At 36.3% G+C, this 27,245-nt stretch overlaps 1 protein-coding gene and 1 long non-coding RNA gene across 4 annotated transcripts in view; both read right to left on the reverse strand.

The window, feature by feature from the left end:
• Nucleotides 1–26,033, reverse strand: part of nwd2 (NACHT and WD repeat domain containing 2) — a 69,896-nt gene extending 43,863 nt beyond the window's left edge. Inside the window, exons 1-3 of one of the 2 annotated variants that reach the window (XM_065289016.1) lie at nt 25,903–26,033; nt 24,138–24,309; nt 15,425–15,513 (exon numbers count right to left, since the gene is read on the reverse strand). In XM_065289016.1, coding sequence (XP_065145088.1) covers nt 15,425–15,513; nt 24,138–24,288 — 240 coding nt within the window. In that variant the 5' untranslated portion in view covers nt 24,289–24,309; nt 25,903–26,033. Of the gene's footprint in view, nt 1–15,424; nt 15,514–24,137; nt 24,310–24,946; nt 25,187–25,902 lie in introns of those variants that run through there. The other variant, XM_065289015.1, reaches the window with a different exon arrangement.
• Nucleotides 3,905–5,352, reverse strand: LOC135778608 (uncharacterized). 2 transcript variants are annotated; one of them, XR_012336228.1, is made up of 3 exons: nt 4,746–5,336; nt 4,487–4,598; nt 3,905–4,347 (listed from the first exon to the last, which is right to left on the reverse strand). It is a non-coding gene; the product is annotated as an uncharacterized lncRNA (long non-coding RNA). The 2 variants fall into 2 exon arrangements; XR_010544592.2 differs by having other exon boundaries at nt 3,905–4,598; nt 4,746–5,352.
• Nucleotides 26,034–27,245: the final 1,212 nt, after the last annotated feature.

The following is a 27,245-nucleotide window of genomic DNA, read 5'->3' on the forward strand; positions in this document are numbered from 1 at the left end:
TGGTGACCCAGATATGCTTGGTTACAAACATTCTATAAAATATCTAGGACTGCAACAACTAATTGATAAAATCAATAAAAATCAATGAATGAAATTCGTTGTCATGAGTTTATTAATCTGTGGCAAAATGTCCTTATCAGCACATCCCTGAAGGCTCAATTCGTTTTGTTTGTTTATGTTTTGACATTTAAAGAGGTTTACTATTTCAAAGCTGCACAAACTTTTTTATTTAAGGCTTAAAATATCAAAATCAAAAAGATTATATTAGTAAATCTCTGTAGTAGCATGTGACTTTTGCACTTTTAAAAGTACACTTCTTCACATGAATACCACAATTTAGTGCCTTATTTAGCTATAATAAGTGAAAAATATAGTTGAGTAATATTTATGTTTTTATCAGATTAGTTGATTAATCTGAAAAAAATTATATAAAATAATAATTATTATAAAAAAATATCTTCATTGTTCAGCGGAACAAAAAATTATTATAGGTTTGGAAAAACTTGAGGTGAGTAAATTATGGTGAGTAATTTATTTTTGGTAAAACTATGCCTTTAAGTGTGATACATTAGTATTGACACATGTCAGAACTCTACTTCGCGCAGATTTTTAAGACTTTGCATGTATTATTAAAAAACACAAAATGTAACATTGCAACCAGTTCTTAACCATAATTCCAGTAAACTAGTTAAATTTTTTGGTTTCATCTTCTTCCGTTGGGCATGATATATTTTGGTGTAAAAATACTACTATTTATTAGAAAGTAGCACAACAGCCTTAAAGGGATAGTTCACCCAAAAATTAAAATGTCATCATTACTAACGCTCAAGTTTTTCTAAACTTGATGAGTTCTTTATTTTTATTGAACACAAAAAAAATATTTTTGATCATAGATGGTAAGCACACAGTTGACAATACCAATTGACTTCCATAGTATTTGTTTTTCCTACTATGGAAGTCAATAGGTACCGTTAACTGTGTGCATCATTTATCAAAATATATTCTTTTGTATTCAACAGAATAAAGAAATTCATACCATGAAGATTTTTCATTTTTGGGTGAACTGTCCCTTGTGAAAAAAAAGTGTGCTTAAGTGTACTTTTATAAAGTGTACTTATTACATAAATAATACACTTTTAAGTATATACACTTAAGTGTGAATTAAATGCAATCTTTTCGGCGCACTGAATGCACATTAAGTGTAATTAATTTAACATATATCATATATTAAGTTGAAATAAAATGTAATAAGTTGCCATTAAGAGTGATTTTTTGGAACAACTTTATTGGTACTTTATTACAACTTTATATCTACTTTCATAATTGCTTCTAGTGTTTTTAAAATATACTTAAAGTGCACTACACAATATAATGACATGAAATTAATGTGATTTAAAATGCAATTTAATGTCTGTTAACAATACTCTTAAGTGTGAATTAAATGCAATCTTTTCGGCGCACTGAATGCACATTAAGTGTAATTAATTTAACATACATCATATATTAAGTTAAAATAAAATGTAATAAGTTGCCATTAAGAGTGATTTTTTGGAACAACTTAATTGGTACTTTATTACAACTTTATATCTACTTTCATAATTGCTTCTAGTGTTTTTAAAATATACTTAAAGTGCACTACACAATATAATGACATGAAATTAATGTGATTTAAAATGCAATTTAATGTCTGTTAACAATACTCTTAAGTGTGAATTAAATGCAATCTTTTCGGCGCACTGAATGCACATTAAGTGTAATTAATTTAACATACATCATATATTAAGTTAAAATAAAATGTAATAAGTTGCCATTAAGAGTGATTTTTTGGAACAACTTAATTGGTACTTTATTACAACTTTATATCTACTTTCATAATTGCTTCTAGTGTTTTTAAAATATACTTAAAGTGCACTACACAATATAATGACATGAAATTAATGTGATTTAAAATGCAATTTAATGTCTGTTAACAATACTCTTAAGTGTGAATTAAATGCAATCTTTTCGGCGCACTGAATGCACATTAAGTGTAATTAATTTCACATATATCATATATTAAGTTGAAATAAAATGTAATAAGTTGCCATTAAGAGTGATTTTTTGGAACAACTTAATTGGTACTTTATTACAACTTTATATCTACTTTCATAATTGCTTCTAGTGTTTTTAAAATATACTTAAAAGTGCACTACACAATATAATGACATGAAATTAATGTGATTTACAATGCAATTTAATGTCTGTTAACAATACTCTTAAGTGTGAATTAAATGCAATCTTTTCGGCGCACTGAATGCACATTAAGAGTAATTAATTTCACATATATCATATATTAAGTAAGGGATAATGTAGAGGCAGCCGGTAGTTATTGGGAAATAAGCCCCGACAGTGTGATCAGGACCCGACGCGAAGCGGAGGGTCTTGTATCACACTGAAGGGGCTTATTTCCCGATAACTACCGGCTGACTCTACATTATCCCGCTTATTACACGGCTACTTGCCACATAAGAAAAAAAACTGGACATGAATATGAATTTGAAACATTTTATTGGCATATTTGTTTTAAATTAACATTTTTATCCTTCCGCGAAACTTTGCACAGATGCATAAAATGATCGTAATACCTTATTAAGATCCTCTGCTTCATACTTGTCTCCATTTATTCTCTTTTAGCCAGTCTTTGAGAAGTTTGAATGCCCATTCTGTATTTTTTTGTGTGTTGGCTTCGTAGCTGTCATGCTCTATTTTGTCAAGTTCAGTCTCAGTAAGCTCTCTGTGTCTTGTCGTGGTTGTCGAGTGTTTGTCACAAGATGGCGCCAAACAGACAGTAATCTTTATTGATCTTTATTGGCGCGGAGCGATTTTACTCGTGAAAGTAGTCCGGCTATGCGTTATTATTTTGGAGCGGTTATTATTTGAAAATAACGAACCTGCAAATGTCTCAACTGACCAATCAGAATCAAGCATTCCAGAGAGCCGTGTAATAAGTTGAAATAAAATGTATTAAGTTGCCATTAAGAGTGATTTTTTGGAACAACTTAATTGGTACTTTATTACAACTTTATATCTACTTTCATAATTGCTTCTAGTGTTTTTAGAATATACTTAAAGTGCACTGTTCAATCTACTGTCAAGCAATTAATGTGAAATTAAAAATAAGTTAATGTATATTAACAGTACACTTAATTACTCATTAAATGTAATGTTTCAAATACAAGTTTGCCAAATAAATTCCAATATATAAAATTAAATGCAATCAGTTGAACTGGGATTTCAGTGCAGTGAAGTGATTTCATTGCATCTTTCTACAGTATGTACTTTAACTACTTCTATTGTATGTGAAATATATTTATGTACTTCTCAAAATACTGAAAAACAAATCTAGTTAATTAAATATGTATTCATTTCAGTTTAATGCATTGCAAACAAACAAAAACCACAATGCTTACACTGACAATAAAACAGTTTGGTAGTCAAATTATGAATCAGATTTTTTGTTTTGCAAAAGTACATTTAATAAATTAATTATGAGTTGTATATGTCCAAACAAAAAAAACTAATTTTAATATTGTTAAATTGGAATCAAACAAACAACTATCAATATTGAATAATTACATCCCTTAGAAAAAAATAAACTCAAAGTTATAATTTTTTTACATTTTAACAGACAACTAAAAAAGAACTGTATGAACTTTAAATTAACAAGTCTTTGGTAGGTCACATCAGTCTAATGATAATTTATTAAATGTGTTTAGAAATATTGCCATGAAAGTGTACTTTCTTTATGTAGCGGGTATTAACTCACTTACTTATGGACCAGGCATAATTATAAGATCAGAAGGGTGCACGGTACGAAGGAGGAGGTAGCAGTGATAGTGAGCAACAAGCAGAGACAGAAGGTAAGTTGATTAATAAATTATTTTACTTTGAGTATTGAGAAACCTTTCTATTTCTTTCCTTAATCACAAAAAATAGTAACAACAATGAAAATACAATTAACTATATATACTATGGGTGCACGCTCTAAATTACTTCTCATTTACAGAAATCACAGTCACAATCAATGTACAAAGATGGTACAAATTATATATGTAACACACTGAAATCAGTATTCAAGTTCAAAGTTCTTATCAATTGGAGTATTGATCAGTCTTAAATTATCAGAATTGTGCTTCCGAAATGTTTCAGTTCAATAAAGTAAACAAACAAAATAAGGAAACAGTTTCTGAAATGTATCCTCTTACTTGTCTGAAGAAAAATATTTAAAATAGAAAATTGTCCTTTCCTCTAGATTCGTGATCCAATCAGGTCGAAATGGGAGGCTCGCCATCAATTAGGAAAATCCAGCTCAAGGAATGTTCATACGAAAGGAAAAAACATTCAATATTGTGTATCAATAATGATTAAAATTATACATTATACAGGAAACAAATAAAATACATACATAAGTGCCATCATCATAATAAATGACAATTTAGACAAATACCTGTCCATTCACGTGTTTCTCTCTCTTTTTGTCTTTCACAGGCACGTGCAACCAAAATGGCGTCAGCGAACAGCAGTGAACACAACGCACCATGTGGTTTTACATAATCACACTGCAATGAACAATCCAACCCATATAACATCACAATATAACACTATTTTGTCTCGTATGGATTAAACAAATAAAATGATATGACATTTAAAGTGTTGACATTCGTTTTTATGGCTAATTATAACATTGGTAATTATAACAAACTCACCAGGTCAAAATGAAAGCTCAAAAAGTGCTCAATCCACACAATCACGCTGTATCATTGAATATATGCAAGTTAAATTCTGATCTCTTCAGTTTATATGAACTTAAGAGTCATATTTAATCAAATTAAACACTCTCGCGTTAGATCGAGTGTCTCTGTGGCTCTGCATCTCTCCTCTGAACTGAGACGCGATCCGAAAGCAAAAAAGGGGCGGAGCTTACAATTAAACACTCCGATTGGTTTACTCATTTCAGATTTATAATTCAGATTGAATTATTCACATGTATTTCCTCATTTATAAAATAAATGTAGATGTATGAATAGTCTCTATTATATTTAAGCACACTTATAAAATAATAATATTTAATTATTTAACCAGGGTTACATTTAAGTAAAACTAAATTAGACAAAGTGCATTTTTAAAAAGTGTAATTAGGTATGTTAAGAAATATTGTGATGAAAGTGTACTTACTATAAGTTAAGCTTAATTAGACAGTATTAAAAAGTGCATTTTTAAAAGTCCACTTAAGTGTGTTTATAAATATTATGTTGAAAGTGTACTTACTATAATTTAAAATTAATTAGATATTATTACAAAGTGCATTTTTAAAAAGTGTCCTTAAGTGTGTTAGTGAAATATTATTATGAAAGTGTACTTACTAAAAGTTGAAATTAATTAGATATTATTACAAAGTGCATTTTTAAAAGTGCACTTAAGTGTGTTTATAAATATTATAATGAAAGTGTACTTACTATAATTTAAAATTAATTAGATATTATTACAAAGTGCTTTTTTAAAAAGTGTCCTTAAGTGTGTTAGTGAAATATTATTATGAAAGTGTACTTACTAAAAGTTGAAATTAATTAGATATTATTACAAAGTGCATTTTTAAAAGTGCACTGAAGTGTGTTTATAAATATTATAATGAAAGTGTACTTACTATAAGTTCAAATTAATTAGATATTATTACAAAGTGCATTTTTAAAAGTGCACTTAAGTGTGTTTATAAATATTATGATGAAAGTGTACTTTCTTTAAATTAAGCTTAATTAGACATTATTAAAAAGTACATTTTTAAAAGTGCACTTAAGTGTGTTTATAAATATTATGATGAAAGTGTACTTAATATAAGTTAAAATTAAATACATATTCTTACAAAGTGCAGTTGTAAAAAGTGCACTTAAGTGTGTTAATAAATAGTGTCATTAAAGTGTATTCCATTTAATTACGCTTAAGTGGTCTTTAATTTATATTATATTATATTATCAGCAAGTGCACTTCTCAAAAAGTATACTTTTATTATTTTAAGCACACAAAAAGTATGCTTTCAATACACTTAAGTACACTAATTTTTCACAAGGGGTCCCTTAAATTTAATGGTCAAATCTGCAAACAGCTATAGAACAAGCCTAAGTCTGAGATTTACATTGGCCTTACTGCATGTGGCAATCAGAACAAATTGAAAACCCTTCATCTAAATGGTAAACAGCACAAGAGTCAAGCGATTTGAATTCACCACGAGATCTAAAACGATTGAGGATGCAGATTATTTACAATGCAGTTGCCAATTTCATTCCAATGAAAATGCCCAAAGATTCTCTTGTGTCTTTTAATTTATTTTCTCTCTGGCTGCTGCCTGGACGTGAATGCAGCACTTTAATGAGAAGACGAATGTGTAAAGTGATGGCCCCATTAAGGCCCAATTAAGAGAGAAAAATGATACTCTATCCTGTATGAGAGTCCACGCTACAGTATGTTACTATTAAAACGCTCAATTATCTAAAACAAGAAGAGAAGACTGAGTATAATAGCAGGAATATGCATGCAAGATAAAGGCTGAAAGAAAGAGAGGCATGTTGGGAGATACGAAAGATAAGAGAGAGAAAAATGAAGGAATACAAAGGGCTGTCTGACGGTTCCTGATTTAAGAGGCTGTTAGCTCACCCACCCTGCCGAGAGAACCATGTTCCTCAGGCCCCAGGAGCAGTCACCAATCTCCATGGCTTCATCTGATCTCACATAATACCCACAATGCACTGCCATTGAGTGCCTCTGCAATTAGACTACTGCTATGGCAACCAGCTGCCTAGCCTGCTTGCCTTTTCAATTTAAATGAGAGAGAGAGAGAGAGGCAGAGAGAGAGAGAAAGAGAGAGAGAGCAGCCAAATGTTAAAACCATAAAACCTTAACATCAATCATGTCTATGCCTGGAATGAAAATGGCCTTTTTTCTGCAAATGGCTAATCGATTGAAGTCAGTACGAAGAGGCCACATTAATTCCATACAAGCCCATGGATCAATGGGCCATGCACAGCGACAAACAAGTCCCAAAACGCATGATCATTTGTACCTCGATTTCTGTCCCTGTATATTTTTATCCTGTTTTCCATTTTTATTCCTTGCCTTCTCATTCAATGACGTCCCAATGAATTCCTACAGATCACCAGCATGGAGCACTCGCACAGCTTTCAAGGATGTCTGTAAAGGTTGATTCATGGTCGACTGAGGATTGTAAATAAGCAACTAACTATCGGTCACACCTTTATGAACCAATGAACGCAATTAACCCTACGATACAAGAACCGCACGTCTGTTTTTCAATATAAAACTCTCGGTTACCACACAATGTCTCGATGTCATAAAGTTTCAAAGTTGGGAAAGACGTTTATTTGAATGCAGTTACAACACAAAAGATTGACAAGGCTATTTATCTTATTCTCACATTATAAGCGTTATCAGCTGGTTGTAAAATTCACTAAGCACTCTCTTTCTTTACCAGTCAAAGTCTTATCTATGTTTGGCACTGGAAACTTGGCACCTGAGATTCCTGGAATATCAATTTGCATATACGTATGCGTCAGGCAGCTCAACTGCCCCACCCACTGCCTCACCTCTGCTGCCGTCATTATTGCATCCAAGTTTTATTACCAGACATCTGTAGCTCAACTGTGTTAGCAGAGCAAAATGTTGTGGGTTCGATTAAAATGCACTGTACATGTAAGCTGTTTTGTGACACTTTGCATTTGTTAAGTATGAGGAAACCAACTCTTAAACTGTGTTAAAAAGTCAGAATATATGAAATTCCATTGACTGCACTGGTTGGTTGTTGTGGTATTTGTCCCACCCCTCCTCCACTGTGATTGGATGGCCGAAAGAAAAGTGACATTGACGAGCTGGGCTGTTCGCCCAAAGTTGAAAATTTTTCAACTCTGGGCGCTCAGCGTGGGCAAAACCCACCTGCTGCTGCCGTTTTATGCCTGCTGCAGGCATAAACACTTTGGTGTACAGATTTTTTTGGGGTCATTCAGTTAACCTCCAAGGCATTGTTATTCGGAAAGATGGTCTTATGAGAAAATAATACACTTTAATAATAATACAGTTTAAGCATGCCCGCAAAATAATACGTTGTACTGTGCTCTGCAAACAGACATTTCAGCCTATATAATTTTTATAAGACCCATTTCCTTCAACTCAATAAAACTAAACTATCCATGTAAACGTATAATTTTAACATTTTAACCTGTAACATTAGCAGGTTATAGCATACAGCCTAATTCTTTCCCCACAATGTACAATCCTATCACAACTTCAAACTGTCATGTTACTCACAGGTCTGATTGCTTCACTGTTAAAGGGATTGAGTGTGTATGTGTACGCTGTGACTGGAAGAAGATGCGCACACACACACAATCCAGCCTCCATCCCTCTCAGGGACACCACACGAAATAGAATCAAATAGCGGTGACCGGGGAGAATCGCGATTCGCCACATCATATTTGCCGGTTGAGAGAACTTCCCTCTTTCCCCTTTTCTCTCTCTCCCTCTTTCTTCTCCTCTTCCCCTCACCTTTCCTTTCTTTCAAATTATCTTTAAATATTGGCAACATTAATAAAAAAACTCTTTTTAGAAATTCTAAATTGATAAGCTTTGCTCAGTGTAAAATTACTATAAAAACATTTTGCATCAAGGAGTCACACATACACTACAGTACAGTAATATTGACGGCTTAAGTTGCAACAACATAAAAAACGAATTTTGTGGCCAAAACTTAAAGTCCCCCTTTGGTGAAAACGTTTATATTGCCGTTTATATGTTTATGTGGTGTTTTTAATATGCTTTCAAATGAATCATGTTTAAATGTGTAAATTCACCACTCAACACCACACCATTTTCTCCATAAAATGTAAGTTTTCCTACGTCATAATTTATTGTGAAACCGGACTTTGCAGTTATGTGTCTAAAACTGCCGATTAATTAGCATTTTCATATTTGTGGTCCAAGCGCTTATTTGCATATAGATCTGCCTATACCAGAGGTGGACACTACTTGAGTATTTTAAGTACATTTTCCAAGCATCTGTGCTTTATCAGAGTGTTTGTCTTGAGAAAAAATTTACTTTACTAAAAAAATGTTCACTACATTCTAAAGCATATAATCATACTGTGTATTCCTTTTATATTGCATATTAAAATTGATTTAATACCTAATTACATAAACATTGTGTAATTTTATTCTTCTTGAGTAAAAGTGAAAATGTACTAGATGTTTAATGTACTTAAGTATTAAATATAAACCAAAAACTTGAAATTATGAAATGTAGTGGAGTAAAAATTTGGATAATATGCTTTTGAATATATGTTTTCCAAAGAAAAACACTGATAAATTACAAATACTTGAACATTTACTTTTACGTAAAAAGTAAAATATTTAAGTAGTGTCCACCTCTGGCCTATACTAAATGAGGCAAGGGTGTGAAGTTACATTCAAGAAGAAATTACTGTCATGGGGAAACACTTTTACATATGCTATTATGATGCTCAAAGATGAGTTTCAAGTGATAAAATTATCTACTACAAGGGGACTTTAACTTTAAATTACCATGAATTTACCAGAATTACTTTACCAATAAATAAAAAAATTTGCTGTTCACACACATCAACGTTCTGTCTTTTTACCAGTAAGATATCTTTCATACATCAGTACCAAAATACCAGTTAACTCTGTGAGAAAGTTGAAGTTACCTCTAAAATGCTGTGCGGGGAGCATAGTGTTGTATTTATAAATCAATAGGCTTTATGCCCAGCTGCACTACTTCCTATACTTCAGCCAGCTCCTTGTTTCCTGTCTGCCATTATTGGACAAACTGATTAATCCAGGTGTGTCTGATTATTGTTGTTGTGACTACTGAGGTCAGGCACACCTGGATTAATCCGTTTGTCCAATAATGGCAGACAAGAAACAAGGAGCTGGCTGAAGTTCAGGAAGTCGTGCAGCTGGGCATAAAGCCTATTCATATCCACGGTCCGTATGTTGTTGTTTTCACTTCTGTGGCAAACGCTGACAGTTGCACAGTTGTTTGACCAAACATTACATTAGGTGAACTCAAACCAAACTGAATTGAGTCGCAACCTGCGTCTTGAACACTAGTAATGTTCACACATAGGCTTCACAGAGAGTGTGTGAAGGATGTGGGGAATTTGGCAAATAGATGGTAAGCTGTTTTAAACAACTTTAGTGAAGAGATGTGTAAAACATTATAATTGGCCCACAGCTGTCAGCACGTTCTGACGTCGTCCGTTCTAATGCCAGTAATCTTTATTCTCCATTCTCACATAGTGCTTACTAGTAAATTACTGGTGATCTTACTGGTAAATTGCCATCAATGATTTACCAGAAAGGGTCCATTCAGACAGGGGGCCAGTTTTACTAAACGGGGCAAATTAGCAAAAGAGCGTAATTTCAAAAAAGCGCCGATAGGAGTGGTATCTGTGGGTTATTTACTAAAAAAGCGCAAATTAAATAACACAGGCACAACAGCTGATTTTCATAATGACCAACGCAATCTACTAAGAATAGCGCAAATTAGTTCAGCGTCTCAATAAGCAGAGCTGACCTTAAGTTCAGCACCACGGACATCACAGCTGAAAATTCGGGGTGTGTAATCCCAGGTAATGAAGCCATAATACACTGAAAAGAACTGGAGGACAAAAAAATTGCTTGCAACTTGCAACCTGATCTCACAAATTTCGGTGGTAAAGTCACAGAATATTTTGCTTATTTATCCATGTCATTGTCACAGATCTCCAAATTTTTCCGTGTTCATACCACAGACTTTCTTTTCCACGTCAATTTCACGTATTGGTTAGTCAATAATTTTTTCTATTTTAAACCATTGTCGCTTGGGTTTAGAGTTAAAGTTGGGTTTGGGTTAGGATGTCACTTTAACTATTGGTTTATACAAATTTTTTCTGGATTTTAAACAATTGTCGCCTGATGTTAGGGTTCGAGTTGGGTTTGGGTTAGGATGTCATTTTATGTAACAGAAAGTCATTCTAACCCCAAACCCAAGCGACAATGGTAAAAAAAAGGAAAAACAATTGAGTAACCAATACGTGAAACTGACACGGAAAAGAAAGTCTGTGGTACGGACACAAATAAATGAGCAAAATATTCCGTGACTATATCACGGAAATTCATGAGATCAGGCTGCTTAAAAAATAACTAAACCACACCTTTTCATGGATAATTATCCACTGCACGTATTTTATAAATCCCAACAGTCATTATTTAACGACAAAATGATGGTTTGGTCCATGATCTGTTAACTGCAATTAACCAGTAAAAACTAGATGTGTGAAAGGGACAAGTGTTAGGTACAGATCCTTAAATGTTTGCCTGGCTGCCAAACCTCTGTTAACACAGCGGTGATCCATGCTTGCCATCTCCTCTCATCTTTAGGAAACTAAAACATTTCTTTCTTCGACAAGACATTTGTTCTAAAGATTAGTTTAGTCACTAGCCAGACGAAAAACAAGCACAGAAAGCCAACTTTGGACCAGGTGCGTAACCGCAACAACATATGTATGGCCTATGAAACCCTTGTAGTTGGCAGAGTATTTATTAATTTTTTTCTGCTATATAATAATAATTGAAACAGGAACCCAACCGACCCTGCAGCACAGGAATCAAAGATAAAATAAATTAAAAACCTTACCAAATATGAAGCATATAAATGCAAGACCATGCATGACCAGGACAAATCAGTTTAACAGGACTATTAAATGTAAATTGTGAGAGAAACAGGAAACGTGTAATTGAGAAAACTACAACATAAAAGCATGAAAAAAAAAACTCTTAAAAACTGGACCAAACTCATATTAACCAATAACATCAAAAGACTCAAATATTTCTGTCAGGCGTTCAGTGATTTGAAATATCTTCCTTCTTGAAAGGAACAATTTGTGCAAGGTTTGAGTTTTTATATGTCTCACCGATACAATCTTTTAATTGAAGCCTCAGAGTCTCAGCGATAGCACGTGACTATTTTCCTTGCCAAAGTCTTATCTGCAGCTAAAGAAATGTTCATTTGATGAGTTATCTCTGTTAGCACAGAATGCCAATAGGTGCTGATGGATTCACAACAGCCCAAACATGTACTACATGCCTGACAGATCAATGACTAGCGTGGGCAGATAATTGACCTTCATGTGTCGTCTCACTCTCAGATCAGTCACACCTGATGGGCATAAGCTGACAGATTCACAATAGTGTAAGCACTGTTATTAGAGCACCTATGATGAAAGATGAGTAAAAAATAATGACAGAACTCAAAAGGAGTTGGATCTACTTTATGCAAATGAGCAGTGAAACAATGAGATGACAACCAATAAGAGTCTGAAGATGATTCGGTGCTTGATACATTGGGGTAGAGAGGTCAAGTACTGTCTTTCTGTCTCATTCTGTCTGGCACTGTTTGCACTAGGTTGGGCATATGCACTTTATGCTTTAAGTCCTTAGCTCCGGGTTGTTTTCTGTATTTCAGTTTCTGTATGTAACACCACGGTCCTGGACAAACAGTGTCTCATTACACTATATGGTTCAAATGACCATAAAGCTTCTTGACTCTCTTACCTGTGCTCTGTCTGAGTAATAGGAGGGTGCTTTTGAACATTCATTTGTATGTATTAGCTTGTATGCTACAGAACGCTTGCAAATGCCTTTCTTGGTCGAAATGCCTGTCTTGGCAAACCATTAAGTAAATATGTGGGATGAAAGAAACGCATGTGTCAGAATATTCGATCTGTACATTAGGTTGGCAGCGTAAATGCAGCTTAATAGACCTGCCACTTAATATTAACCAAACATCAATATTGACATTTAAAGAGAAAACAATGCACTGCTCTGGCCTGCATAAGTAATTTCTTAGCAGTGTATGTAAGGGATACAATGTACAACTAGCCCGCTGCTTTTTTATAAAATAAAGAGAAAGACTAGAGTGACACTGGAGACATGAAACTAGAACAGATCAGAATCAAGTACTCCAGGCAGCTGTATAAAGGGGGTCACACACCGGACGAGAAACGCAGTGTCTCGTCGTGGACAACTTGAAGGTTTCGTACACCGAAAGTGCACATTAAATAGTGCGAGCTTAGTTAGATAGCGTCTACTTCAAAATGCTAAATATATGTAAGCAGCCAATGTTAATCGCGATTTGAGACAAATATGATGTTATTTATGATGTTAAACTATGTGAGTGGCGCTCTGTGGCGCGACAGGGATTTGAGCAACGTCCAGAGTCACAGCGGACAGACGGTGTCAGGCACCACTGGTGTGCGTACACTTTTAGAAAATAATGTGTTCTGTTTTTAGATTCATGGCGCGATGCGACACGGCGCTTCGGCACCCCTTAAGTTTGGTTGGTACCATAACTTTGGGTTCACAACCAGCCGCGTTTGAGGCGTCAAATTCAAGTCTACCGCATCTAGTTTGCCGCTTGAACATTTTGAGTTTACTTCATTCGCGCGTGAAAGCCACGTGCAAAATTCTAGTCATCGAGACATTCATGCGGAAATTCGTGTCATGGGAGGGGCTTCAGCGACTTCGCTCACTTTCTGTAATCACGTCACTACTAGAGCAAGCTCCTGATTGGTTAACGCGGCAAAAAGTTCAAATTTTTGTACTTTTTTCCTGTGGCAATGCTCAATTCGCACTATTCACGTGAACTAGACGCACAAATGAGACGGAATCGCATCAAACACGCTGCGCTAAACGCCTCATTTGAGCCGCGAGACCTCCATATGCGCGTCAACGCGTCTTCACATTGACTTAACATTGAAATCACTTGTGTTTGATGCCTCTCCCGCGACTGGTAAGTTTGGCACTTTTCTTACCAGTGTTCGAGTTAAAATTCTTATCATCCAATGTCGATAAGTTTCTTAGCTGACACTGAAATTAGTGTGGCTGTTATTTTTTAAATGTGTTTTAATGTTATATAATGTACAGATATAATATCACAATCACAGACATTTACATTCGGATGGTATTCGAATATTTTGCCAAAAAAAAATTATTATTGTGAGAGAAAAAACAGACTTGGTAGATTCGTACATTATTGAAAAAAAATGTGTATGAAAAAACCCTATTTTGAGTATTTTGCCGCATACAAATAGGGTGCAATAGTGTATATAAAAAATGCAATGAAGACAATAACTATATATTTTATTTATATTACATTTTATTTCAGTAACACTACAATAATGTTGTATTTGTTAACATTATAAACAAAACAATATAATTTATTACCATTTATAAACCTTTGCTAAAGTTTGTATGTTAGTTCATGTTGCATAAAGTAGTGTTAACAGCTACAACTTTTCATTATAATAATGTTTTAGTAACTGCAGAAATTAACATGAAATAGGGGTAAATAAATCATTGTTCATTGTTAGTTCATGTTAGCAGTGTTACCGACATTTCATTTCTTTTCTGAATCTGTACTTGAATATTTAATGTTGTTGAACGCTGCTGTAAGATACCGCTGACCTAATTTGTGTCTTTGTTCTGTTGTTGGTAATTTATTTATTTGCTCTTGGCCGTATTACAAACTTAACTTATGAATAATTACTTAAAACAATGTTCACTTTATCAAAAAATACTTTGAGACTCCTGCTTTCTTTGTAAAATTTAACATACAGCGTCTGATTAGTTTGTGCTGTGGTATTAAAATTAGGATTCTGAATCGTGACATTTTGCTGGCATTTGTTTTGACTACTAAAATAATGACAATCCCAGCTGCCTTTGCGCATTAAGCTTTGCACACATCAGCTTTTAAAGCTCGGATAATGCAGAACATTTTGTCATTTTCATAAAGTCACTTATGTTTAGGCAGCACGAAGAACAGGCTTAAAAATCACTGACTAGGTTGATGTTTAATGAGGCGTTTAATGAGGTGTCTTACATAAAGATCTATTCCTTACGGGTAAACTCTTCAAATCAGGTCAAGCCTCATACCAATATAGCTTTAGTCCAATCTCAGCATGCTGCCTGTGCCACTGGCTATGGTGCCTCTTCCAGAGTCTGCATTTGTTTATCAAATAGCCTGATAAAAATCTCCCCGCTGCTCCATTCTCTCGACAGCAGACCATTCGCAATGTAAATACCTCTTCAGAGAAGAGCAAGAGAGTGGAGAATTTAAGGTCATTTTCCTGAGGCCGCATATAAGAGGGGAAAAACATGTTTGCTTGGACATATCAATACTGAGATCACACAATAGTCCCATAGTTAACTTAATCTTTTCAAGCTACTAAGAAACAGGGAGAGAATTATAAAGAGAAATGAAAAGGGAAAGATGCTTGTCATGAACCTAACCCGAGAGTAGGATGTACCACAGAAAGTATGTTACCTGAAATTCAATGCCATAGTTTTCCCTGCAAAAGTCTCGCAGTTTGGGATAGACGTGTTCTTTGAGAGCATTTCTTTCTGCTTCTGTGTCTGTAACAGAAAACACAAACAAACATGAATGTTCATGAACAACATGAGACATTTATTTGTACATTTTCATAAATCTTTGTAAATGAAGCTTAATAACTGACTGAGCATGCAAAGAAAAGTATGAAGGCGGCACCATCGTATAGTAAACATATTGGACGGTACACTCTAAAAAATGCTAGGTTATTTTCAACCCAGCGTTTGGTTGTAATCTAACCTATGCTGGGTTGTTTCAACCCATACTGCTGGGTTGTTATAACCCATTTCTGGGTCAAATATGAACATTTCTGAGTTAATTTAACCCAACAGCTGGGTTTATCCCTTTTCAACCCAACGCTGGGTTAAGAATAACCCGCAATCTTTTAGAGTGTACTGTTTGACCTATACACATAATCCACAAACTCATGAACCTTATTACACGGTAGGGCTGGGTTTCGATTCAAATTTCAAGAATCGATTCGATTCTGATTCTCTCAATCTTGAATCGATTATCATTATTCGATTCGATCAGATCTGATCCGATCTTCAAGATTTACATAAGTGTTTTTGAAAAAAGCTTTTTTTCCAGCTGCTACCTGAATTACAGTTTTCAAAACAACCGCTGGCGGCTTGCTTAACGTTAATGACCGCCATGTTCGTTGTTTTAATGTCCTTCCACCGCGCATGCGTGAATTCAATGACGCGGCTTTGAAGTTTAAGTTATTAATTATTAAATTGATCCTCTGAGTTACGGATCGGTCTTAAGAAATTAATATGAAAATCGATTCAGAATTGGTGAATCAATTTTTTTCAACACAGCCCTATTACACGGCTCATTGGAATGCTTGATTCTGATTGGTCAGTCGTGACATTTGCAAGTTTGTCATTCCCAGATAACAACTGGTCAAAACTAATAACACACGGTAACCAGCAAATCATTTTGACAGGTACAGTTTAATATTACACAAAAATGTAATATGAATATGTCTTTTAATAATAACAACATCGTGTCGTGCCGTAACATCGCGGGTGTGCATTTTTTCCAAATAATTCACAGGGCAATTAAATAATTCAAGAGTCAATTATTCCGCTTATACCAAAAATATTGCTCTGGTGCTTATTTATATGACATTTTAAAGGTTAGGTGTGCGGTTATTGAAAAATAATCAGAATAAAGCATTCAACAGCCTCGTGGTATAATAACAAATAATTAAACCAAATAGTGTGTTCGTGACATTTGAACGTCTTGTCTTATATTAAAACCAAAAGTAAACCAGTTTGCTTTGTGGACAATACAATTTTTCAAATCATTATTTAATGTTCCTTACCTTACGTCTGAGGTGAATAGCCGTGTAATAAGCTGGATAATGTATAGGGAGCCAGTTGTTATCACAAAATCACCCTCTTCCGTGTGATACAAGACCCATCAATTCGCTTAGGGTCCTGATCACACTGTCAGGGCTTATTTCTACAATAACAACTGGCTGCCTATTAATTATCCCTTACTTAATATTTACATGGTATTTCCAGAAATACTATGATACTACCATGGTGCAGTACAAAAAGCAAAAAAAGAACAAAAAGGGAAGGTCACTTCCTCTCAGATCTTCCAGCTTGATATCACAGGATATCAACCAGAACTATTTTATGAGATGAATACTTCGTATGAATTTTTTTATATAAATGGTCCACACTACATTCTTAAAGGTAAAATAATTATTTAAAGAATAAGTAATAAAGTATACGATATACAAGTAATAAAATAAACAAGTAAGGGTTATGTTACGTGCTACGTAACCGCAATGTGCCATGTAAATGTGCAAAAAATGTATGATTATTCAAAAAAATTAATGAATCACTCCACCCCTAAACCTAAATGGCGCAAAAAATGCATCGTATGAAAGTATACAGTACAAATTAATAGCCAGCCACCTTGTAAAATAGTTACGAATTGCCATAGATTGTGTTAATCATATGCATAAATGCCTACCCAGCAAGCAATAGTAGTCATTCCACCATCTTTTTTAACTATAGATCCCATATAGTCCAGCGATGGGTAACCCACATCATGCAAAATAAACTTGAATTTGGTAAAATGTCCTTTGTGCTAAAATTACTTGTAAGCAAAGTCAACCGTGATTACAAGATGTTTGGTTTTATTTATTCATTTATTTAATTTCATTTATCTTTTGGCTTTGACTAGATGTCTATCAAATTCACAGCCTAAATTTTGGGGGCTGTTAGATGTCTTTAAAATGCAAAATTGCTTGCTGGGTTAAGAACAAATCTCATATTAACACATTTAAATAATTCGCATTCAACCACCCATTCATTCTCCATAAGACTCATTGTATTTTCTCTCACGGGGAGTAGCTGCCAGCGTGATATGAAAACAGAGATGACCTTGTGTGTGCATGTGTGTTTTACATGTACATGCATGTCTATTGCAGGCAACAGCAGTGTGTTGGAGAATATTACATGACACCCTTTGTCACAGACAGCCGGAGCGATATGAGACACGAGAGTTGACACATTGAGGATATCCAGGCTTACACAGTATCCGCAGACTGTTCACAGCTGCAGGCACTGGAGCAATAAACATCCTCAAACCATAACAGTGCCCTATATACAGTGATGATAATTCTGCCAATGTATGAAGACACCGAGCTTTCATTTAAAAGTCCATGAGCAAATAAAGACGTAACTACAAATCTTTAATGTTTTCCAAAAAACACAAAGCAGCAGTGGCATGGTGACAATCAGCTGTTTTAGTGCAGTCATGTAGTAGGTAAGGCTAAGTGAAACATCTCTTTATATCCTCTGCTCAATGTCTTTTTTGGACCGCTTGCTTTGATTTTTCTCAGACCGACAGCTAAAGGCAACTTAAGTAGTTTTGTGCCTTATATGCATGTTTCAGCTCTTTGAAACATCTTCTCCTCTTTTGCTTGTCGATGTCAGTTTGCCTTTGTGCAGGCTGTCTGGTGATAGCCGATGTGTTGTGACTAGAGAGCTGAAGATGGGGTCAAGCTGAACCTACACAGCATGCGTAACAGATCACCACAACTTTATCTGTGTCAATCTGTTCAAGAGATTTCGGTGGGTTGAACAGTTTGAGAGCCTCTTGTGTGTTTAATCTTTTATATCTTTCCAGTTTGTTCTTTTTTTAGGATGGTATTTGGGCCGTCCTATAAAGTATTCGGTCTCAGCCTATCACTTCTCTTCTGTGGCACTGTCGCTCTGTTTTTGTTCTTCTTATCTTTCTCTGCCCCCCCCCCCACTCATCTTTAAACCTGATGCACTGATAACCTTCTATTCTCTTTTCAACTCCGTCCTGACTCTTTTACTCTTTTGTCTTTTTTAATTCAACACCAAAACTTGACAGGCTAAGCAAAATCTGTATGTAGCTCAATTGGTATAAGTGGGCACAAGTCATGTGTTTGATTCCCAGCGAGTAAACATATTGAAAAATAAACGTATACGTGTAGCTTGAATGCACATTGGACAACGCTTTAGATAAAACCATCTGCCAAATGCAAAGATGTTAAAGCGCACCTATTTAATTTCTAAAAACAACGTTATTTTGGGTATAATACAATAGGTTTAAATGGTTAAAACACATTATTTTCCACATAGGGTACATTTTTAGCTCCAGATTTCCCTGTCTTCCTAAAACGCACAGATTTTGTACAAAACTGTCCTTGATTGGCCAGCCGGAAATGTGACGCTCCTTACCATGTTTGAAAGATTCGAGCACAATGCAATGCTAACAGGAGTTAACTTACATGCTGTGATTCCAAGCGGGAGGAATGATGATAATGTCGGTCTCGTCTACATCACAAATCCTAGAAAGTAAACTGTCGCCTACAATCTGTGTGTTTGTTGTAGTCCAAGAAAAGAGATTTACGTTGGAGACGATAACTCGCATCATCGTTAACTTTGGGGTTTGTACCTTTTGCATATCATTAACATGTACTAATACACACTTACACACCAAAGGAAATGAAAAATCGTGAATCGGACCATTGGTGCTCTTTAATATTAATGATAGATTTTTCTGTGGAACACAAATTCATTTTTAAGGAATGTATATGGAGTCCTACATAAAACAATAATGACATGAGTCATATCTCTCAAAATGGACAAAAATGCAGAATTGGATTTCACAAGTGTCATAATCAAATATATGTAGAATGATGGATGTGAATGCCAGCTTTGATTTTGTTAAAAATGTCTACTTTTATGTTTAGAAAAAACACACATGCTCAACGCCACCCTCAAGGCCATTAAAAAAATATGAGATGTTTGTCAAATATGATCAGTGATACTGTCAGTAAACAAGACCCATATATTCTTAGAAATAAAAGCTTTCACTCGGGTGATACCCTTTCTAAAAGTATACCTGGGTACCTAAAGGGTGGATATTAGTACCTTAAAGGTACCTATTGGTACTTCAAAGATACATACTGGTACCTTAAAGGTACATATTAGGACCATTTTATTAGAAATATTAATCATATTTCTGACAGTGTAAACATATTGATGTAAAACCTAGTTAAAAAAAAAAACTAAACATGTACACAGTTATTGTGTGCATGAAATATGGCACCTATTTTAAACTGTACATTTTTATAAAAGATCATAACTTTTCAAGCTGCTGTACTGTCTGGCATGTTTGACGATAATAAAAACGGGGACAAGAAGAGGGAATACTATTTAGGGATGGAGGGGTGAGGAGCATTTTAGGAGATTGAAATTAATGGAGAAAGAGGCCAAAAATGATGAAGGAGGGAATCGAGGAAATGACTAAAAAACTTGAAAGAGACTTCCAATTTCTATAATAAAGCCTTGTAGCCTCATTCAAATGCTGCCATTAAATGACATTTCAGACAAAAGGAATGAGATAGATGGAAAAGAAAGGAACAAAATTGTTTTTCTCTTCCACAAAAAATGACTCAAAATTAACTCTGTTTTAACTTCTTCGGTGCCTGTTCCTGCTCTTAATGTGCACGAATCACTGGTGCACATTTTTCCAAAGTTTGTTTGTAGTCTTTTATCATCCAACAACATTATCAGTAACTTGCTCTGTCCCTGAAAAGGCATTTATTTTTAGCTGACATTGTACATTTTCAAGTCCCTTCTGTATCACGTGCCTGCCTGATAAAAAACATTGTCATCAATGACATAAAAGCTTTCTACAGCCGTTTAAAGGGACATTCCAGCTCCGATAGAGTTAAATATTTGATTCTTACCGTTTTGGAACCCATTCAGCTGATCTCCGGGTCTGGCACTGCCCGAAAATAGTCCCCTTGGTTACTTTTAAAGGCAGGGGACTATTTTCAGGCAGTGCGTAATATCACTACGCCTGCTGCAGCCATGTTACATCAGCAAAGTCCTTGATTATTACGCCTATTAAGCCATATCTGCCTAGAAAATCACAACTTTTAATTTTCTGTCGATCTTAGTACACAATGTAACTACAGAAGAGTCAAGTTTTAAATAGGAAAACATATCAAAACTCTTTGGTTATTTTTTTAGGCGCGATGCTAATGGACTAATCTGATTCAATGGATTGTGCTAAGCTATGCTAAAAGTGCTAGCGCCAGACCCTTAGATCAGCTGAATGGATTCCAAAATGGTAAGAATCAAATGTTTAACTTCAAATGTTTAATCTCCTTTTAATGCTCTAAATGTGCTTTATTAGCTTATGAATATCCATATCATTTTGATCATAGCAAACTGAAACTCTTAATACATTAAACCAAAGTTGCTCCCATGAGGCTTTCACATATGTATCCCGCAGCACATCTCTGAAATGATAATGATGCATATAGATACGTGGTGACAGGTCTGTTTGATGTCAAAACCGAAGATCTCTAAGGGGTTAGGGGTTAATTTCGCTTCCTTCTCATAAGATGGAGGACAATAAGAGAGATTAACAAGTCAAATCCCTTCAGTGACTAAAACAGGTTCCTTGGAATCCAATAACCACATGGCATTAGTAAACTAATTACTAAACACTCAAACGCATAAATATTATCTAATTGTTTAAAACACATCAAACATAATTACACATCATAACTATGTGTAAGCTGTTTAAGTGTTTTCTAAACTTTATGCTGATTTATCGGTGAAGTATATAATTTTTCATATTTAAATATGTTATGCCATGAATTCTTAATATGCTGAGATGACTAAAAGTTTTCTCGCAGTTGGTCAACTGTAAAAGCAGTATAAAAGCCTGCATATAAAACTCAAAACTTGGTGCCCTTGGTTGCACTACATAGCGATAAACAAGCATATAAATGTTATCACACCCATTTCCTCCAAGTCATCAACTGCTGTCCTAACTTCCCCTTACAGTTCCCCTGAATCACTGGGTCGATCTCTAACATAAACTGAGATCATTGCTCTCAAGTGAAATAAATTATAAGAGTGATACTACTATGAGACTATTTTGTGTGTGTGTGTTAAGGTCAACCTCTCTTTTGTAATTCTGTGACGCATAAATTGCACCCTCTAGTGCTTAAGGGAAAAGAGCATTGCACCAAATCCCAACAGCACGCTTTTGCAGCCACAGAAGGACGAAGGATAAGCATAGTTCTGTGTCATTAATTCTCTACCTTGACAAATAAATGAATGACCTCTGGGTTGTACATTTATAGGTCCACTACATCACATTCCTCAGTACTTTTCTCCACACACACTCGTCGTCGCCGCTAAACCATCTTCCACCGGCAGTTTCCAGAGCTGACCGCTGTGTAGACCATGAGGAAGGTACTCTGGTCTTCCTCATACTGTTTACAATATTTCAATTTAAGAACAGTTGCACTACATAGCACAATAAAGGTGTAATGTGACAATCCATTTACATTTAGGCATTTTGGCAAATGCTTTTACATATCCACAGCAGTGGCGGCTCGTGACTGCTCATCCGAGGGGCGCTAATTCAAAATAAGTGTTTGGAGTGTCATGTGTGTTGTTTGCGTTTTCAAAATAGGTGTTTGTTGTGTCATGTGAACCATGTGCATCACGTGTTTTGTAAAAATAAGTGCCTGCTGCACACACGTCAAAACCGTTTATGATAAAAGAGACGCTCACGTTCACAAAATACACACAAGACACTCCCTAACAATAAACTCTGATTACGCATGAGATTATGCGAGTATTTGGCAAACATGAGCGTCTCTTTTATCAACCTGATCTCACGAATTTCCGTGGCATAGTCACGGAATTTTTTGCTCATTTTTCCGTGGCATTCTCACGGATCTCCTCATATGGCATTCTCACGGATTGGTTACTCAACTGTTTTGTCCTATTTTCTTACCATTGTCGCTTCGGTTTAGGGTTAGATTTACATAAAATGACATCCCTACCCAAACCCAACTCTAACCCCAACGCCAGGCGACAATTGATTAAAGTTGAGAAAATATAAAAGAATACATCAAAAAAAAAAATAGTATAAACCAATACTTAAAGTGAAATACTAACGCAAACACCAAATCTTACCCTAAACCGAAGCGACAATGGTTTGAAAATAGGAAAAAACAGTTGAGTAACCAATCCGTGAGAATGCCACGGAAAAGAAAGTCCGTGGCAGGGCCACGGAAATATGAGGAGATCCGTGAGAATGCCACGGAAAAATGAGCAAAAAATTCCGTGACTATCCCACGGAACTTCGTGAGATCATGTTGTTATTTTGACAAGACACGTGATGCACATAGGTTCACTCAACGTGCCGAACATATTTTGAAATTACAAACCACACACATGACGGGCTACATAGTACATGTTGTGACGAACTTCGCATCGTGCGCCCCCAAAAAAGAAGTAACCGTCCGCCACTGCATGTTAGCAGAATACAGCCACAGGTTGAACGTCTGGAAAAAGGAGACTTTCGAGGTTTCAGCTTCATTTCAGCTCTCATCTCTCTGTCTCTCATTCATAACCCATTTTTACTTTCCCTTGGCTTGTTTACTCTAGATTAGAGGCACTATTTTAAGGTCTCCCCGCAGCCTATATTCAAATGTATGACTGCATATGTGCTGGCAAGCTCCCGTGGCACTCATTTATTTTAAGGTCAGTTCTAAGTAGCATTGGGATTTAGCCTTTTGAACGTATAAACAAGCAATCGATGGTGAAAATGAGGAACTATTAATGATCGCGGGCAAATCCAACATTGAAAGATCCCTGTAACTTGGTTTAAGCACAACTAAGGGAGATTGTGTAACAGTACAGCAGCACAATATTTCGTGTCACGGTTGCCTTGCCTCTGTGGTCCGCTGAAACGGCGAGACAGACGGCTCCACTAACCGCTGTCACTGCTGGTCTCGTCAAAGCATGGGACAGCACTGCTACAAACATTGGCGACGGCCTTATCTCGGAGGATGGCAGCGTGGGTTATGAAACTGGATGATGTGGAACCGTCAGTGCCATCCGAATTCATTACTGTAACATCATTTCATTATCACATTAGATGATAAAGCACATCTTGCACAATACCGGGTTTGGCCTTCCGGTTGGCAGATGGAAGTGTTGGAGCACTGGGATTAATATGGTCCAGGTGATGGTCAAGTTTACACATCATGCACGCACACATTGATGCATCATCTGGAAAAGCTACGTTGTGAAAATCTACTTCACGCTCTTACCGTCAGGGTTAGAACAGATGAAGACCCGGACACTCCTGCCTGTGGGGACGTGGAACGGAGGGAGCGCAAGGACATTCCCACTGATGGCCGCTCTGCGCAAGGCAGATTCACGGGGACACGGCTGCCTGCTGCCCACTCCAGACGGCCACATGGGTGGTGACTTCCAGCGTGGCTGCAAACAGAGAAAAGAATTCAAATACAGGTACGGCACCATTCATTAAAGGTGTTTAGATACTTGATTGAATGAAGGCTTGCAAATCTGTATGTACAATATGTTGAAATTTATGCATTTGGCAGACTATCCAAAGTGACTTACAGTGCATTAAAGCTATGCATTTTATCAATAGGTGTGTTCCTTGGGAATTGAACCCACGACCTTTGCGCTGCTAACCAAATGCTCTACCAATAAATATACAAAAAACAATTCACACTTAGGCAAAATGCTGGTAATGTTCACAACAAAAGATGCGCGCGCAATAAAACGTTATCGTAGAAGAAAGGACAATTTCAAGTGTCAGAAGGGGACTAAAGAATAACGCATAAAAGAAACTGCAGTCCTTCACTATCATTCCCGCACAAAGCGGAACGAGCAATCGATAATTTCCACGTCTCGTCTGGCCAAACAACGAAGCTTAAGCAGTTTCAAAGAGTTGAAGATGGCTTTGTTTCAGTCACACAGACGCAGACAAAGTTGCGCGGTAATCGTACAGTAAACCCAATTCCGCCGACACGCGCGGCTTCTCGCAACTCAACGCAACGAACGCGCAGGTCATGCTCGCGCACAAACACATCACACTTGAAGCGCTTACGTTCATTCTCTTCATCCCGGAGCCTTGGATAATATCCGAGCAGGTATCCACACAAATCAGCGGAGACGGCGACACGAACGCCCATTTAAATTCACGGTGGACCGGGAGAGCTCGGCGGTCAGCATCCTCCTCCTCCCGCCACGTCTTACGGATTTCTGTCCGCAGTGCTTGAGGAAAACACGCGTGAGATGACAGATGTGCGAGTGGAGGGATGGTCCTCTCATCGCCAGCTGTCTCCTAATGCGCAAGAGGAGGAGGAGGGATCTGAATTCATTATCAATAAATGCTCCTCTTTCGCAGCGCGCGAGAAGTTTAAGTGAATTGAATTCAACGTAATTGATTGGACCGCATTGCTGCTCGCGCTAGGGGAAACCTCGCCTTATTTCCTTCCAGAAGATCGTCCAGAATAAGCAATGAGGTTTGCTTATTGTTCAGACACAAAGCGCACAGAAATACTCTACAATGAACGGCTCACAATTTTGCATGTGTTCATAAAATAAAATAAAAAACATAACAAAAAGCACAACACAACGATTTATCCAGAGTTTAGATCAGTTATGCTGCCTCCTACCAGAATCGATCATGTTTGAAAGAAGAACAGCTTAAAATGCCAAATGCGATCTCCTGGCTTGGATGCAAAACTAGTATGCAAAATGAGCAACCATTTCTCCAAAGATTTTATTTAAAGATCTGCATAAATCACGAAGTGCATAAACATTAAAGCTTAACTTGGACCAGTCTGTGTTGCTAGCTGCTACCAGAATTTATAATGTTTGCAAGAAAACAAGAAAAGCTTAAAAATGCCAAATGCATTGCTGGTAAAAAATCTTCTTTAAATAAATCAACAGGCTGTGAAAATCTGCTAAACAGCACTATCAATGAGCAAGCATGTTTCCCCAAACATTTTATTTAAAAATCAAGCATTAAATGTAACATGAGTTAAATAAGTATCTTACGGTTCCCAAGGATTGCTTTGTCGTTTCCACACTGGGTCCCCGTTGCACGATGCTCTAATATAAAGGGCCGGACCCTCTGCATGAGGCACGCATGAGCACTGCAAGAGGAGAGATGCTGAAACTGGCAACCAACAGTGATTTAACCTTTCTCTTCTCTCCTCTTCCGGCAAAGCTGTAATCCCTACAAGACGGAAGCAACTGCCCTCTTCTGATTCCAGTTCAGTTTTGCAGCTTCTCTCCCACTGGTGCAGGCCAGGCTTTGGGTGGTTTGTACTGATCACAAAGCAGTATGGGAGATCATAATCTCTCATGCATTTAAGTCTTACAGTGAGCGGCATGAAGCTAATGTAGTGGGGTTTTGTTTAAACAGCCCCAGCATGCCACTGGCAATTATGGAAAGTGAAGTGTTGATGCGCACACACCAAACACATGCGCACACGCACCCACATGTTTTATGGGGACTTTCCATAGATGCAATGACTTTTATACTGTACAAACTTTATATTCAATTCCCTCTCCCAACCCCTAAACCTAACCCATACAGCAGTGTTTCCCAACCCTGGTCCTCGGGCACCCCCTCCCAGAAAGTTTTAGATGTCTTCTTATTTAACACACCTGATTTAACTCATCAGCTTGTTAGGGACACGTTTACCATTTTGGAAGGAGGGTGATGAGTCGAATCAGGTGTGTTAAATAAGGAGACATCTAAAACTTTCTGGGAGGGGGTGGCCGAGGACCAGGATTGGGAAACACTGCCATACAGAATAAAACATCAATTAGTATGATTTCTAAGCTGCTGTCCTCATGGGGGACCAAAAAAATTCCCCACAGGACAAAAAATTACTGGTATTATTATTATTTAAAGCTTTGCACTAACTGCACATGTGCACTATTTAAGCACAAATGTTCGGACAGGCCACACACACACACGTGGTTTATTCTGGCCATATAATCTTCATCTGCAATAATGTGAATGTGGCACCATTACAGAATCAGCAATGCAAAGATAATAACTCTACAGGGACAATGTTGAAATCCTTATGGTTCTGTGGTTTATGGTTATCTAACCAGCTCATTGCTTTTTGCAAAATACCATGCCAATGCACAAATAACGCTTGGGTTCTCAAGTGTGTAAGAACCTGCTAAAATATATGCTTCTGCACAAAGCATAAACATTTGACATTGAAAGCTTTTGTTTGTTTGCACAAAAATACATAGCATGTAATTGGAGATACACACTATGTGCGATAGAGAGAAGTAACCGTGAAAGGCAGACAGACAGATTGAATAAGGTAATATGTGTGTATGTTTGTGTTAGCACATGTGCATTCATCCTTGTGTAC

The sequence above is a fragment of the Paramisgurnus dabryanus genome, chromosome 2, assembly GCF_030506205.2.
Source record: "Paramisgurnus dabryanus chromosome 2, PD_genome_1.1, whole genome shotgun sequence".
NCBI lineage: Eukaryota > Metazoa > Chordata > Actinopteri > Cypriniformes > Cobitidae > Paramisgurnus > Paramisgurnus dabryanus.